The following is a 17564-nucleotide window of genomic DNA, read 5'->3' as shown; positions in this document are numbered from 1 at the left end:
GTGGAAATGGTAAGAAAAGAAGAATGAAGGAATGCAACACACTTACTTTTATAAATATAGAAACTACCACCAATCCATTTGGGCTCTTTGCAGCTTCTGTGACATTGGTATATAGCTCGTGGTTATAGTGGATGAGCTGCACCTGGCAGGAGGAAAAGCAATAATGCAATAATGAGAACAACAATGTAACATTAAAAGATGTGAGGCACCCCATAGCCATCCTACATAAGGGTAAACTGTAAAGTAAATTGTAAAGCAATTGGAAAGGTAATTCTATAATTAAGATTTGAGGGATATGGCGTGTGTCATAAAATACATGCACATGCACACACAAATACAAAAATATCCATACATATTTGCAATTATTTTCTGGTAACAATCATGGCTTTAATAAGTTCAGTGTCCTTCTGGCTCTGGCTTCATTTGAGGACATTTCCACTAAAGGGTATATAAAATTATTTTTCCTTATTAGAAGCAGAACTGCCCTACAGAAGTGGGCCAGCTTTCCAGGCTGCACCTACAGTGGTCATTAGCAGCAAGAAAATCTTCCTCATGGCCATGGGCAAGCAGGGAATTGCTAGATCCTGTCAGTGACTCTGGAGGAGACTGGCCCACCTACAAGATGAAGTGCTCCTGAGGGACAGGAAGTTGGTGGCTTAGGTTTCTGATGCATCAACCTGCCCAGGTTATCTGTACAGGACTTAACTTGCTCCTCATTGAATGAAGATCAGTAATCTGCCTGTTGAGCCTTTATGCATTCATTTCAGACTGTGGTTTTAAAATATATTTTTAACAGCATGGGTGTATAATTTTGTGATAAACTAAATGATAGAGAAATTTAAAACAAAAGTTGCCCCAAACTTTTCTAATTGTAGTTCAAGCAATATGATTATTAAGAGTTTAGTACATACCCTTCCATATATTTTTTGTGTTTATAACTCACTCACACACACACGCGCGCGCGCGCACACACACACACACACACACACACAGTTTAATAAATATTAAATGAGTAAATTCCTAGAAACATACAACCTACCAATATTGCATCAAGAGAAAATAGAAACCTGAACAGATGAGTACAAATAAGGTGATTGAAGTAGCGACGAAAAACTTCTTAGAAAAAATAAAATAAAATAAAATAAAATCCCTGGATCAGATGATTTTGTGGGTGAGTTCTACCAATCTTTCAAATAAGAATTCATATCAATCCTTGTTAAACTCTTCCAAAACACAGAAGAAGAAAGAACATTCCCAAATTCATTTTATTAGGCCAGAATCATCCTGACACAAAGCCAGACAAAGACACTGCAAGAAAACAGAACTAAAGGCCAATATCCTTAATAGAACAATGCACTTCCCAGGTGGCACACTAGTGGTAAAGAACCTGCCTGACAATGCAGGAGACATACGAGATGAGATGCAGGTTAGATCCCTGGGTCTGGAAGATCCCCTGGAGGAGGGCATGACAACACACAATGTAACAGAACTGAGGGTCCTGAGATAAATTCTCACACTTATGGTCAACGGGTCTTCAACAAGTGTGTCAAGAACACAGGATAGACTCTTTAGTAAATTATTTTGGGAAAGCTAGCTATCCCATGCAGAATAATGAAATTGGACTCTGCTTCACACCACATATAGAAGTCAACTAAAAGTGGATTAGACTTATGTATTAAACCTGAAGCTGTAAAACTAGTAGATGAAAGAAAATATAGGAAAAGATTTTTTGACATTGGTCTTGGCAATGGCTTTTTGATTATGACAGCAAGAAGCACAGGCAATAAGCAAAAATAGAGCAGTGGAATTGTATCAAACTAGAAAGCTTCTGCAAAGTAAAATGTGTGTGTGCTCAGTCACTCAGTCATATCTGATTCCTTGTAACCCATGGACAGTAGCCCTGCCAGGTTCCTCTGCCCATGGAATTTTCCATTTTCTACCATTTCCATTTCCTACTCCAAGGGATTTTCCCGAGCCAGGAATCTGACCTAATCATTTTCATCTTCCACATTGGCAGGTGGCTACTTTACCACTACAGCCACCTAAGGAGCTCAAATGAAGCAACCAAAGCAGCCAAATGCAACGTACAGAAAAGGAGAAAATATTTGCAAACCATGTATCTTATAAGGATTAATATCCAAAATATACAGGTAACTCATACAACTCAATAGCAAAAGCAAAAACAGAAACCTGACTTTAAAAATGGGCAAATGATTTAAATTGACATTTCTCAAAACAAAACACACAAACGTCCAATAGATACATGAAAAAGTGCACAATATCACAAATCATTGAGGAAATGCAAATCAAACCCATGACGAGATATAACCTAACACTTGTTATAATGGCTATTTAAAAAAAAAAAAGACAAGGGATAAAAAGTATTCATGATGATGTGGAGAAAAGGGAACACTTGTGCACTGTTGGTAAAAGTGTAAATTGGTGCTGCCACTATGGAAAACATGTGGAAGTTCTTCAAAAGATGAAAAATAGAGCTACTACATAATCCAGCAACACTACTGTGCATATATGTCCTAAAGAAATGAAATCTGACTCTAAAAGAGGTATTTGCACTTCCATGTTCATTGTATCATTATTCACAATGGCTAAAATATGGAAGAAACATGAGGGCCCACTGATGGATGAATGAATAAGGAAAATGTGATACATGCCCCTTCCTTCCTACACACTGGAATATTATTCAACAATAATAGTGACAGAAATCCTATCATATGTGACAACACCAATCAACTAGATGAGCCAGAAGTACTTTATGCTAAGTGAAATATCCCAGACACAGAAAGGGACATACTTAATAAACTCACTCATATGTAGAAAATAAAGTAGTCAAACTCACAAAAGGAGAGTTTGGTATAAATGATCCAAAATCTTGAAAATGAAATAGAGTTACAGATAAAAAGCCTGGAGACAACAATTGAGAAGATGTAAGAGATATTTAAGAAGGACCTAGAAGAAATAAAAAAGAGTCAATCAATAATGAATAATTCAATAAATTAGATCAAAAACACTCTGGAAGGAACCAATAGTAGAACAACGGAGGCTGATGATAGGAAAAGTGAGGTAGAAGATAGAATGGTACAAATAAATGAAGCAGAGAGGAAAAAAGAAAAAAAGAATTAAAAGAAATGAGGACAACTTCAGAGACTTCTGGGACAATGTTCGATGCCCCAACATTCGAATCATAGGAGTACCAGCAAAGGAAGATAAAAAGAAAGACCATGAAAAAATACTTGAGGAGATAATAGTTGAAAACTTCCACAAAATGGAAAAGGAAATAGTCACCCAAGTCCAAGAAACCCAGAGTGTCCCAAACAGGATAAGCCCAAGGTGAAACATCCCAAGATACATATTAATCAAATTAACAAAGATCAAACAGAAAGAACAAATCTTAAAAACAACAAGGGAAAAACAACAAATAACACACAAGGGGATTCTCATAAGGATAACAGCTGAACTTTCAATAGAAACTCTTGAGGCCAGAAGGGAATGGCAGGGCATACTTAAAGTGGTGAAAGAGAAAAACCTACAACTCAGATTACTGTAGCCAGCAAGGATATCATTCAAATATGAAGGAGAAATCAAAAGCTTCACAGACAAACAAAAGCTGAGAGAATTCAGCACCACCAAACCAGCTCTTCAACAAATGCTAAATGATCCTCTCTAGACAAGAAACACAGAAAGGGTGTATAAACTTGAAGCCAAAACAATAAAGTAAATGGCAAGGAGATCATACTTATCAATAATTACCTTAAATGTAAATGGGTTGAATGCCACAATCAAAAGACAAAGACTGGCTGAATGGATACAAAAACAAGACCCTTATATATGCTATCTACAAGAGACCCACCTCAAAGCAAGGGACACATACAGACTGAAAGTGAAGGGCTGAAAAAAGATATTTCACACAAATGGAGACCAAAAGAAAGGAGGAATAGCAATACTCATATCAGATAAAATAGACTTTAAAATAAAGGCTGTGAAAAGAGACAAAGCAGGACACTACATAATGATCAAATAATCAATCCAATAAGAAGATATAACAATTATAAACATATGCGCATCCAATAAAGGAGCACCACACTATGTAAGGCAAATGCTAACAAGTATGAAAGGGGAAATTAACAATAACACAATGATAGTGAGAGACTTTAATACCGCACTCACACTTATGGATAGATTAACTAAATAGAATATTAACAAGGAAAAACAAACTTTAAATGATACAATGGACCAGCTAGACCTAATTAGTATCTATAGCACATTTCACCCTAAAACAATCAATTTCAACTTTTTCTCAAGTGCACACGGAACCTTCTACAGGATAGATCACACCCTGGGTCATAAATCTAGCCTTGGTAAATTTAAAAAAATGGAAATCCTTCCAATCATCTTTTCCGACCACAATACAGTAAGATTAGATGTCAATTACAGGAGAAAAACTATTAAAAATTCCAACATGTGGAGGCTAAAAACACACTTCTGAATAACCAACAAATCACAGAAGAAATCAAAAAAGAAATCAAAATATGCATAGAAATTAATGAAAATGAAAACACAACAACCCCAAAACCTATGGGACACTGTAAAAGCAGTGCTAAGGGGATGGTTTGTAGCAATACAGGCTCACCTCAATAAATAAGAAAAAAAGTCAAATAAATAACCTAATTTAACACCTAAAGCAACTAGAAAAAAAAAAAAAAAGAAATGAAGCACCCCAGCATTAGTAGAAGGAAGGAAATCTTAAAAATTAAGGCAGAAATAAATGCAAAAGAAACAAAAGAGACCATAGCGAAAATCAGCAAAGATAAAAGCTGGTTCTTTGAAAAGATATATAAAATTGACAAACCATTAGCCAGACTCATCAGGAAACAAAGGGAGAAGAATCAAACCAACAAAATTAGAAATGAAAATGGGGAAATCACAACAGACAACATAGAAATGCAAAGGAACATAAGAGACTACTATCAGCAACTATATGCCAATAAAATGGACAACTTGGAAGAAATGGACAAATTCTCAGAAAAGTACAACTGTCCAAAGCTGAACCAGGAGGAAACAGAAAATGTTATCAGACCCATCACAAGTATGGAAATAAAAACTGTAATCAGATATCTTCCAGTAAACAAAAACCCAGGGCCAGACGACTTCACAGCTGAATTCTACCAAATATTCAGAGAAGAGCTAACATCAACCATACTCAAACTCTTCCAGAAAATTGCAGAGGAAGGTCAACTTCCAAACTCATTCTATGAGGTCACCATCATCCTAATACCAAAACCAGACAAAGATGCCACAATAAAAGGAAACTAGAGGCCAATATCACTGATGAACATAGGTGCAAAAATCCTTTACAAAATTCTAGCAAATTGAATCCAAAAAAACTTATTAAAAAGATCATACATCATGACAAAGTGGGCTCATCCCAGGGATGCAAGGATTCTTTAATATCTGCAAATCAATCAATGTAATACACCACATTAACAAATTGAAAGATAAAACTGATATGATTATCTCAATAGATGCAGAGAAAGCCTTTGACAAAATTCAACATCCATTTATGGTAAAATCCCCCAGAAATCAGGCATAGAAGGAACATAGTTCAACATAATAAAAACTATATATGATAAACCCACAACAAACATTATCCTCAATGGTGAAAAATTGAAAGCATTTCCCCTAAGTCAGGAAAAAGACAAGGGTGCCCACTCTCACCACTACTGTTCAACATAGTTCTGGAAGTTTCAGCCATAGCAATCAGAGGAGAAAAAGAAATAAATGGAATCCAGATTGGAAAAGAAGTAAAACTCTCACTGTTTGCAGAAGATAAGATCCTCTTCTTCTGGTGGAGATAAGACTCCACCAGAAAAATACCAGAGCTAATCAATGAATACAATTAAGTTGCAGAATATAAAATTAGCACACAGAAATTCTTTGAATTCCTATATACTAACAATGAGAAAACAGAGAAATTAAGGAAGCAATTCCATTCACCATTGCAACGAAAAGAATAAAAATAATTAGGAATATATCTAACTAAAGAAACAAAAGGCCTATATATAGAAAACTATAAAACACTGATGAAAGATATCAAAGAGGACACAAATAGATGGAGAAATATACCATGTTTGTGGATTGAAAGAATCAATATAGTGAAAATGAGTATAGTACACAAAGTAATCTATAGATTCTATGCAATCAATCCCTATCAAGCTACCAACAATATTTTTCAGAAAACTATAACAAATAATTTCACAATTTGTATGGAAATACAAAAAGCCTCAAATAGTCAAAGCAATCTTGAGAAAGAAGAATGGAACTGGAGGAATCAACTTGCCTGACTTCAATTCAGTTCAGTTTAGTTCAGTTGCTCAGTTGTGTCCAACTCTTTGTGACCCCATGAATCGCAGCACACAAGGCCTCCTTGTCCATCACCAACTCCCGGAGTTTACTCAAACTCATGCCCATCGAGTCAGTGATGCCATCCAGCCATTTCATCCTCTGTTGGCCCCTTCTCCTCCTGCCCCCAATTCCTCCCAGCATCAGGGTCTTTTCCAATGAGTCAACTCTTTGCATGAAGTGGCCAAAGTACTGAAGTTTCAGCTTCAGCATCAGTCCTTCCAATGAACACCCAGGACTGATCTCCTTTAGGATGGACCGGTTGGATCTCCTTGCAGTCCAAGGAACTCTCAAGAGTTTTCCCAACACCACAGTTCAAAAGCATCAATTTTTTTGGTGCTCAGCTTTTTTACAGTACAACTCTTACGTCCATACATGACTTCTGGAAAAACCATAGCCTTGACTAGGACATTTGTTGGCAAAGTAATGTCTCTGCTTTTTAATATGCCTGACTTCAGGCTATACTAAAAAGCTACAGTCATCATGACAGTATGGTATTGGCACAAAAACAGAAATATAGATAAATGGAACAAAATAGAAAGCCCATAGATAAATCTACACACTTATAGACACTTTATCTTTGACAAAGGAGGCAAGAATATACAATAGAAGAAAGACAATCTCTTTACAAGTGCTGCTGGAAAGACAGGTCAACCCCTTGTAAAAGAATGAAACTAGAACACTTTCTAACACCATTCACAAAAGTAAACTCAAAATGGATTTAAGATCTAAATGTAAGACCAGAAACTATAAAACTCATAGAGCAAAACATAGGCAAAACACTCCCCGACATAAACCACAGCAGGATCCTCTATGACCCACCTCTCAGAGTAATGGAAATAAAAGCAAAAATAAAGAAATGGGATCTAATTAAGCTTAAAAGTTTTTGCACAACGAAGGAAACTATAAGCGAGGTGAAAAGACAACCTTCAGAATGGGAGAAAATAATAGCAAATGAAGCAACTGACAAAGAATTCATCTCAAAAACATACAAGCAACTCCTGCAGCTCACTTCCAGAAAAATAAAAGACCAAATCAAAAACTGGGCCAAGAGCTAAACAGATGTTTCCCCAAGAAGACATACAGATGGCTAACAAATACATGAAAAGATACTCAGCATCACTCATTATTAGAGAAATGCAAATCAAAATCACAATGAGGTACCATATCATGCTGGTCAGAATGGCTACTATCCAAAAGTGTACAAACAATAAATGCTAGAGAGAGTGTGGAGAAAAGGGGACCCTCCTACACTGTTGGTGGGAATGTAAACTAGTACAGCCACTATGGAGAACATTGTGTAGATTCCTTTAAAAACTGGGAATAGAGCTGTCATACAACCCAGCAATCCCACTGCTGGACATACGCACCGAGGAAACCTGAATTGAAAGAGACACTTGTACCCCAATATTCATCACATCACGGTTTATAATAGCCAGGACATGGAAGCAACCTAGATGTCCTTTGGCAGATGAATGAATAAGAAAGCTGTGGTACATATACACAGTGGAATATTACTCAGCCATTAAAATGAATACGTTTGAATCAGTTCTCATGAAGTGGATGAAACTGGAGTCAATTATATAGAGCAAAATAAGTCAGAAAGAAAAACACTGATACAGTATACTAATGCATATATATGGAATTTAGAAAGATGGTAATGATAACCCTGTATGTGAGACAGCAAAAGAGACACAGATGCATAGAACTGTCTTTTGGACTCTGTGGGAGAAGGGGAGGGTGGGATGACTTGAGAAAAGAGCACTGAAACATGTATATTATCATATGTGAAACAGATCATTAGTCCAGGTTTGATACATGAGACAGGGTGTTCAGGGCTGGTGCACTGGGATGACTGAGAGAGATGGGATGCGGAGGACTGTGGGAGGGGTGTTCAGGATGGGGAACACATGTACACCCATGGCTAATTCATGTCAATACAAGGCAAAACCCACTACCACATTGTAAAGTAATTAGCCTCCAATTAAAAAAAAAAAAAAAAAAAAAAGGAATGGTGGCTGTCAGAGGTTAAGTGGAGAGGGAAATGAGGTTATTGTACTCTAGTACAAAGTTTCTGGAGCTCTGCAGCAACAGAATGGTGGTGATAGCTAAAAATATTATATTGTAAACTTGGAATTTTCTAAAAGTATAGATCCTAAGTTAAATCTTATCACACATACTCATACACTGGTAACTATTTAGGGGTGATGGATAGGTTATTTAGTTTGATTCTGGTGATCTTTCACAATGTGTACATGTATCAAAATGTCAAAGTGTACACCTTAAATGCATACAATTTTTATACATCAAAGATATCTCAGTAAAAATAAAAAGTGAAAAAAACAAACAAACAAAGCAAAACAGTAAACCTGGAAAAAAAAAAAAAAGGAATATCATTCTGGCTTACTTCACTCTGTATAATGGGCTCCAGTTTCATCCATTTCATTAGAACTGATTCAAATGAATTCTTTTAGGAAGACCCAGAGAGATGGGATGGGGAGGGAGACGGAGGGGCGATCGGGATGGGGAATACATGTAAATCCACGGCTGAGTCATGTCAATGTACGGCAAAAATCATTACAATATTGTAAAGTAATTAGCCTCCAACTAATAAAAATAAATGGAAAAAAAGTTGAATGAAAAAAAAAAAGGAGTAATACTCAACCATAAAAAGGAACATATTTGAGTCAGTTCTAAGCAGGTGGATGAACCTAGAGCCTATTATACAGAGTGAAGTAAGTCATAAAGAGAAAGATAAATATCATATTCTACCACATAAATACAAAATATAGAAAAAATGTTACTGAAGAATTTATTTATAGGGCAGTAATGTAGAAGCAGATATAGAGAATAGACTTATGGACATGGGGAAAAAGAAAGAAAGAAAGAATGTCAATGTATGACAAAAATCACTAGAATATTGCAAAGTAATTAGCCTCCAACTAATAAAAATAAATGAAAAAAAAAAAAAAAAAGAAAGAAAGAAAGAAAGAGGACTTCTGAAAGCATGTAAATAGTTAGTCCAGATGAAAGTTCTTTTTGAACAGTTGGTGTAGGATGGCCTGGGGAGGGGCTTTTTAGGATAATTTCTCATTATTATTCATGTATTGTCAGAGTATCAATGGACTTAGTGATAATTTTGGTATTGAACTAAAATCCTATGATGAGGTCAATTGTTGTTAGGGCTGGAGGAGCTCTTCTAACAGATCAGGGACTAGGATTTACTCTCTGATATGTAGGGGTTTGGTGGCCATTGTCTGTTGTCATGTAAGTAAAGATTTACAAGAAGTCCCTACATCTGAAGTCATTTTCAAAGGTGCGAACATGAGTTCTTTTGTCCAGTCACATAAGTTAGTTCATGTCTTACATATATTGTCACATACATGCATCCTATTTGTGTACTACACTGTACAGAGCTGTATAGTGTTCAGTAGTACAGTACCTTTATTTCAAACTCAGGATGTCCCAGAGCAAGAGGGTGGATAGGATTGAATCCCAGGAAGGAACCAAAACCTGTGCCATCATCGTCAGATGTGAGTGAAATCACAGCTTGCCCTCCATCTCCTATTGCTGATGATACTTCAGTTCTACCATTTCCCACCTCCTCTCCCTCCTCTAGTCAGTCAGTAACCCTTCTTGCCTGTTCACTCAATGCCAGTCCCTGTATGCCACCAGTTGTACTGTACTGTAAGATTAAAAATATTTTCTTTAATTTTTGTGTTTTTTAAATATATTATTTGTGTAAAAAGTCCTATAATCTATTACAGCACAGTACTATAGAACCAATTGTGTAAAAAAACAAAAAACAAAAAAAAAGAAAGAAAAGAAAAGGAAAGAAACAATGGAAATGGAATCATTTGTATTTGTAATTATGAACTTGATTTTTTAAACTTTTTAAAAATTTTTTAAAAAGTTTGTAGATATCTAAGTCCATGTAAATGAATCTGCCTAAATCTTTCTAATAGATGTAGAATTCTCCATCATATAAATGCCTTGCAACATGTTTATCATCCTCTTAATACTTTTCAGGTTGTTTCCATTTTTTGTCTTTTGGAAATAATGTCAAAGAAAGATCAGCATACATCTTTCTTCCCTGGTGGCTCAGAAGTTAAAGTGTCTGCCTGGAATGCGGGAGACCCAGGTTCAATCCCTGAGTCAGGAAGATCCCCTGGAGAAGGAAATGGCAACCCACTCCAGTACTCTTGCCTAGAGAATCCCATGGAGGGAGGAGCCTGGTAGGCTACAGTCATTGGGGTCGCAAAGAGTTGGACATGACTGAGCGACTTCACTTTCTTTCTTTTCTTTCTATAATGATATTAGTATTTTCCACAGGTTGATGTGAGTAAAATCAGTTCAGTTCAGTCACTCAGTCATGTTTGACTTTCATGCTGACTTTCAGCGACCCCATGGGCTGAAGCAAGCCAGGCTTCCCTGTCCATCACCGACTTCTGGAGTTTGCTCAAACTCAAGTCCATCGAGGTGGTGATACCATACAACCATCTCATCCTCTGCCGTCCCCTTCTCCTCCTGCCTTCAATCTTTCCCAGCCTCAGGGTCTTTTCAAATGAGTCAGTTCTTTGCATCAGGTGGCCAGAATATTGAAACTTCAGATTCAGTATCACTCCTTCCAATGAATATTCAGGATTGATTTCCCTTAGGATTGACTGGTTTGATCTCCTTGTAGTCCAAGGGGCTCTCAAGAGTCTTCTCCAACACCACGGTTCAAAAGCATCAGTATTTCAGTGCTCAGCTTTCTATATGGTCAACTCTTACATCCATACATGACTACTGGAAAAACCAGAGCTTTGACTAGATGGACCTTTGTCAGCAAAGTAATGTCTCTGCTTTTTAATATGCTGTCTAGGTTTGTCATAGTTTTTCTTCCGAGGAGAAAGTGTCTTTTAATTTCATAGCTGCAGTCACCATCTGCAATGACTTTAGAGCCCAAAAAATAAAATCTCTCATTTTTTTTTCTATTCTTTCCCCCTTCTGTTTGCCATGAAGTGATGGAACCAGATGCCATGATCTTAGTTTTTTGAATGTTGAGTTGTTTTTTTGTTTGTTTGTTTTTTGTTTTTTTCACTCTCTCCTTTCACTTTCATCAAGTCACTCTTTAGTTTTCCTTCACTTTCTGCCATAAGGGTGGTGTCATCTGTGTGTTTGAGGTTATTGCTATTTCTCCCGACAATCGACAATCTTGATTCCAGCCTGTGCTTCAGTCAGCCCAGCGTTTCTAATGATGTACTCTGCATATAAGTTAAATAAGCAGGGTGACAATATACAGCCTTGAGGTACTCCTTTCCCAATTTGGAACCAGTTTGTTTTTCCATGTCTGGTTCTAGCTGTTGCTTCTTGACCTGCATACAGATATCTCAGGAGGCAGGTAAGGTGGTCTGGTATTCCCATCTCTTGAAGAATTTTCCAATTTATTGTGATCCACACAGTCAAAGCTTTGGCGTATTCAACAAAGCAGTAGATGTTTTTCTGGAACTCTCTTGCTTTTTCAATGATCCAATGTCAAGAATACTGAAGTGGTTTGCCATTCCCTTCTCCAGTGGACCACGTTTTTTTCAGAACTCTCCACTATGACCCATCTTGGGTGACCCTACAAGGGGCCACTCACTGTTTCATTGAATTAGACAAGGTGGTGGTCCATGTGATCAGCTTAATTAGTTTTCTGTGACTGTGTTTTTCATTCTGTCTGCCCTTTGATGAATAAGGATAAGATGCTTATAGAATCTTCCTGATTGGAAAGAATGAGTCTGGAGGAAGCTGGACCACGCCCAGTAAATCTGTAATTCAAATTTCTGTCGATGGGCGGGGCTGTGTTCCCTCCCTGTTGTTGGGCATGAGTCCAAATTGTCGACCCAAACCTCCACTGGAGACTCCTGAACACTCACAGGCAAGTCTGACTTAGTCTCCTATGGGGACACTGCTCCTTTCTTCTGGTTCCTGGTGCACACAAAGTTTTGCTTATGCCATCCAAGAGTCTGTTTCCCCAGTCTTGTGGAAGTTCTGCAATCAAATCCCACTAGCCTCCAAAGTCCAATTCGCTGCATGTTCTCAGTCCCTTTGCCAGATTTGCAGATTGGGAAATCTACTGTGGGTCTTAGAACTTTCTTAACAGCGTGAGAATTGCTTTGCTATAATTGTTCTGCATTTTTTGATTCATCTGCTCGGTGGCTCTATGGTGGGGTTAATGGTGACCTCCTCCAAGAGGACTTATGCCACATGCTGTGTGATCCAGGTCTGCTGCAGCCAGAGTCCCTGTCTCTGTGACAGACCACTGCAGACCGTGCCTCCACAGGAGACACTCAAATATTCAAAGGCAGGTCTGGCTCAGTCTCTGTGAGGCCCCTGGCTCCTGGTGCCCATAAGGTTTTGTTTGAGCCCTCCGAACGTCTCTGGCAGGTATGGGGTTTGATTTTAAAAGCGAGTTCTCCCCTCCTACCCTCTTGTTGGAGCTTTCCCCTTTGCCCTTAGATGTGGAGTATATTTTTTTGTGGTATCCAACACTCTCCTGTCAATAGTTGTTCAGCAGCGAGTTGCAGTTTTGGAATTCTTGCATAAGAAGATGAGCAAACGTCCTTCTACTTCTCCATCTTGCCATGAGTGATAATACACTTATTGGACTACTCTAATATGTAGCACTACTTATTGGAGTATCTAATAAGATGGTGCATATAAAAGTGATTTATGACTCTGAAAGTATAAAGAGTATTCATTATTCCCAATATCTTATATTGAATTTTAAAAGGAGGGGTTGTTTTAGAAACTGAGAAAGTCAATGACCAGAAAAGGGTATTTTTCCTTGATCTTTGCAAAAACATTTCTAACCCAGTGAACTGCAATCTTCACTGTGCATCCAGTTCACCTGGGTGCTTTTAAAATCCACCTATGCCAAATTCTGATTCATTTATGGTGGGAACAAGGCACTGGTACTTTTTAAAACTCTCCAGTTAGAGTGGAGGACCACTGCAACATAGTCAATAAGCATCAATATCCCATATCCCATCAGTGTGTACCCAGAAGAATGTAACTTTTAATCTGAAAATATCCTGAACATCTTGAGTCCATAGAGCTCCTCTTGTTGGGAGCACATATTATTGCTGCTTTCAAAATATCCTTTTTGTTTATCACTTCTTCACTTCTTGTGAGTTTTGCCAATGATGGCAAATGGTTATACAGCAGTTATTTTGTCATCAAAAAAGGCAACCTCAGGCAGGAGTTAGTGAATCTGTTATGCCTGTACATAACAGGCCAGGCAAACTTACAGGCCTGGACTCATCAGTCCCGCCCCCCCCCCCCCCCCACCTTTTCCCTCCCATCCACACAGCCAGGATTTTACATAGATGGAGAAACAGGAGCTAAGGAGGGACCTGTCACACTTCCTTTTAATGTTGAGTAAACTTCTTAATGAGAATCAAAACACATTCTGCTATCTACTAAGACCTTGCCACCATGTGACCTAGAAAACATTCCTTGAAATTTCAGCATGTTCTGAGAACTAGGCTTTGGAGAACAGTCAAATAGAAGGCAACCCAGTGGAGTGATTATCCTCTCCAATGTATAAGACTGAAAATGCAGGAAAATGTCTCTTGGTTGCCCCATAGAGTGGAGTTCCACAGGGCCAGGGACTGTAAGAAAGGGACTGGCAATATAGAAGTGAGGCTGTGCTCTCTCTAAACTCAAGTTAACATGCTTAGAATTTTGATTCAAAGTCCTGCTTCCTCTATGTTTCATGGTAAGCTGGCTAAGACTGAGATCAGATTGAACCATATGAAATTGACTTTTTAATTCACAAAAAGGGTGATTTTATAAAGTTAACATAAACTTGAAATAAATCTAGTTTGAATAGATTTCCTCCTACTCCTCTCACAAATTATATACTTTTAAAAGATGACATAGTACTTTGCTACTCACTGTGCAGTGCAGGGACCAGCCACAGATTTGGGAACTTGTTAGAAAAATGTAGAATCTTATTCCCTACTCTATACCTCCTGAATCATAATCTGTATTTTAACAAATCCCCAGTGATTTGAATATACATTATTAGTACTCGAGAAGTACTGGTTTAACAGATACTGTTGACTTGTTAGCAGGACCCTATTTTGCCTGGCTATTCACTCCTCTTCTGATTCATTTTGAATGAGTTTAGGGGTGCATGTGTTATGCATGTTGGAAGACAGGAGTGGAGTATTTCCTGACATATCAGTGTTGACTTAAAAAATAGTCACAACATAAATGTTGAAAGTTATGTTGTACATGGTGGGAACTTTTAGGACTTCAAGCTTGGAAGACAGCATTGTAAGTAACCCTGAGAGAACTGCATTGAGGAGGCGATGGGAGAAGTCAGGTTATGTAGAAGTCTTACAACAAAGGGCAGGTAACTTGAACATCAAAAGATTACTATTAACTAAAGAAAATCAGATATCTAAAATTAAGGAATTTAGCACTTTTCTATATATGGGAAGATTCAAGAGTCTGGCTCATTCCTCTCATATGCATCTCAGCTATCTGGGCTGGTATCCTGTGTTTCTCAAATCCTGAGTTCCCTTTGGGCTCACTGTAGAGTGTGACTGCAGTCCTGGTGGCTGACAGATCACAGACATTCTTCTTTCCTGAGTGCCTTTAGAGCCTATTTTGGAGGGCTAGAATCGCTGATGACTGTGGCATCATTTTTTATTGATGAGAAATGGAATACTTTCTACTATATCAGTAAGCAAGGATGTCACAGTCATCAGTGATTCCAACTTTCAGATGCCTAAAGGCATTTAGGAACGAGAAGAATAACTATGATCTAACAGCCATCAGACTGCAGCCACTACTTAAGTTGAGCTCTGAGGAACTCAGGATGTGAAAAATACAGGATACTGGCCCCAGAGAGTTGAGGTGCATATGAAAGGAATGATTTCAGTTAACCCAGACTCTTGCAGCTTCCCATTTAGAGAAAAATACTATATTCCTTAACTTGATATATCTGGTTTACTTTAATTAACAAAAGTATTTTGATGTTCAGACTGCCTCCCCTCTGTTGTAAGATTTCTATATAACCTAACTCCTCAGCCTACTTCCTCAGAGCAGTTCTCTCAGGGTTACTTGAGATGCTGTTTCCTGGGCTTGAAGTCCTAAAGATTCCCACCAAATAAAAGATAACTCTCAACTTTAGGCTAGTTTTTTTTTTTTTTTTTTTTAGGCTAGTATTTTTATATTGACAGTTATGGTGACCATGAGGGAGCCAGAGCAGATTCCTCTCCTCCACCTGAACTCTTCGAGGATCTGGACCCTTGGTACCAGCAAGGTCACCTGTGTCCATCCACCTCCTTATGTTAAACGAATTTGAGTGAGTCCCTCCTGTTTCTAGGCTCTCCTGTTATTGCATGATGAACTGAAGCTCTACTCAGTGGGAGAAGAAGTTATCCTTGAAACTTGGTTTCAAGAAGAGGTACCTGGGTTGCTGTTTAGACACTGAGTGGGTTATCTTCAGTTGAAGGACTGGGAAGATTTTGCTCAGTTTAGGCACTGAGAAGGTTAGCCTGGGTGTAAATGCACTGGGAAGACTCAGTTTGGATACTGAGTGGTTAGTCTCAGTTCAGAAACTGGGAAGACTTGCTCAGTTACATACTGCATAAAATGGAACTGAATGGTTAGGCGGAAGACTGGCCTGTCATTTTTCTTAGATTGGCTACCTTACTAAAGTTTGTAAAGACAAAACTGAAAATTTATAAGAGGTTCTGAGCACTGAAGAAGGGATTCTCTCCTCCTGGTCGGCAACAGCATTCTCAGGTAAATGAAAAGCTTGCAGGAGTGGTGGAGACAAGACTTCACACCACGAAGCTGTCCTTATAGGGGAATTCACTCGTATAGTTAACAAACTGCTCAGCCGGGGACATGCTTAAAAATTGGTCATTCCATGATCTGAACACCACATCGTGGAAGATCTGAGCATACGTGGGAGACCCGCAATATGATAGAAGGGGTTAAAACAACTCTGGAGCAAAATCAGAGAAATTAAGCTCCCAAGCAGCATACAAGAGGCCCACCACACAATCGTTACTAGCAATTTTATCTTGACAAACTGACTTCAAAATAGGAAATAAAGGTTTCAAAATAAAAGAAGGCGAAATGACAGACTGTTGGCTTCTAGCCAGTACACCAGCTAGGTAAATACATGTACAAAACTTACCTGGGAATTAAAGGAAATTTCACCCTGCAAACTGAGTGGTCTTTTTCATTGCACACACAGTTAAATTACACTAAGGTTATACTCTGGGTTAGAAAAAATATATATCTTTTCAGGCTTTAAACAAAGGCCTTCTAGGGGGAAATCTACATTTCTCTGTGTCTTTGAGATGTAAGTGTCCCATCTGATCTTCCTAGGACATTCTGTGTTTGTGTGTTTTGTTGGTGTTTTTGAAAACGTGGCCTTTGTCTTACTACTTCTGAGAGTAAACTCTCTGACTTTAGGTTATATCCTCCCCTTATATCTTAGTGGTTTGAATCACTATTGAGATAATGTTTATTGATGGCCAAATGAATCCTTTTAAAATTGGGGAAACTGACAAATTGGTCAATCTAGAGTGCTCTCATTATAAACAGTTATTTTATTGGTACCTATAAAACAAAAATTAAAGCTGAAAAACTATGTCTAATGTTTTACCTAAGAACTTTTGTTGTTTAAAGCAAGTAAGACAAACTTGTGAGGGTTCATATGTGATTTTTGCTTCCCCTCAATGGGTCTTAGATATGCTAATAAGAGCATTAGAATAATTGTTAACAGAAAAATTTGTAAGAAAAATATAGTTATTATTTACAACAAGGTAAATTTTAAAAGGGATTATCTCAAATAAATAAAGAAATCTTTGTTTGGCTACCTAAAATGGGATAAATAAAATGGACATTTATGTGATTAAAACAAGATTTGATATTACTACACTACCTAAGTTCCTCCTTGGTAGCTCAGCTGATAAAGAATCTGCCTGCACTGCAAGAAACGCCAGTTTGATTCCTGGGTGAGGAAAATCCCCTGGAAAATGTATAGCCTACCCACTCCAATATTCTTGGGTTTCTCTGGTGCCTCAAATGGTAAGGCATCTGCGTGCAATGCAGGAGATCCATCTTCAATGCAGAAGATCTGGGTTTGATCC

At 37.9% G+C, this 17564-nt stretch overlaps 1 protein-coding gene across 1 annotated transcript in view; it reads right to left on the bottom strand.

The window, feature by feature from the left end:
• The window catches only part of CA10 (carbonic anhydrase 10), a 791801-nt gene that overhangs the window by 26821 nt on the left and 747416 nt on the right, over positions 1-17564 (bottom strand). Inside the window, exon 5 of the mRNA XM_065909950.1 lies at positions 47-142. Within this exon, the coding sequence (XP_065766022.1) occupies positions 47-142 (96 nt within the window). The remainder of the gene's footprint in view (positions 1-46; positions 143-17564) is intronic.

This window comes from Muntiacus reevesi, chromosome 18 (assembly GCF_963930625.1).
Source record: "Muntiacus reevesi chromosome 18, mMunRee1.1, whole genome shotgun sequence".
In the NCBI taxonomy this organism is placed as follows: Eukaryota; Metazoa; Chordata; class Mammalia; order Artiodactyla; family Cervidae; genus Muntiacus; species Muntiacus reevesi.
The sequence above is the reverse complement of the archived record's forward strand: the minus strand, read 5'-3'. Positions and strand labels throughout refer to the sequence as shown.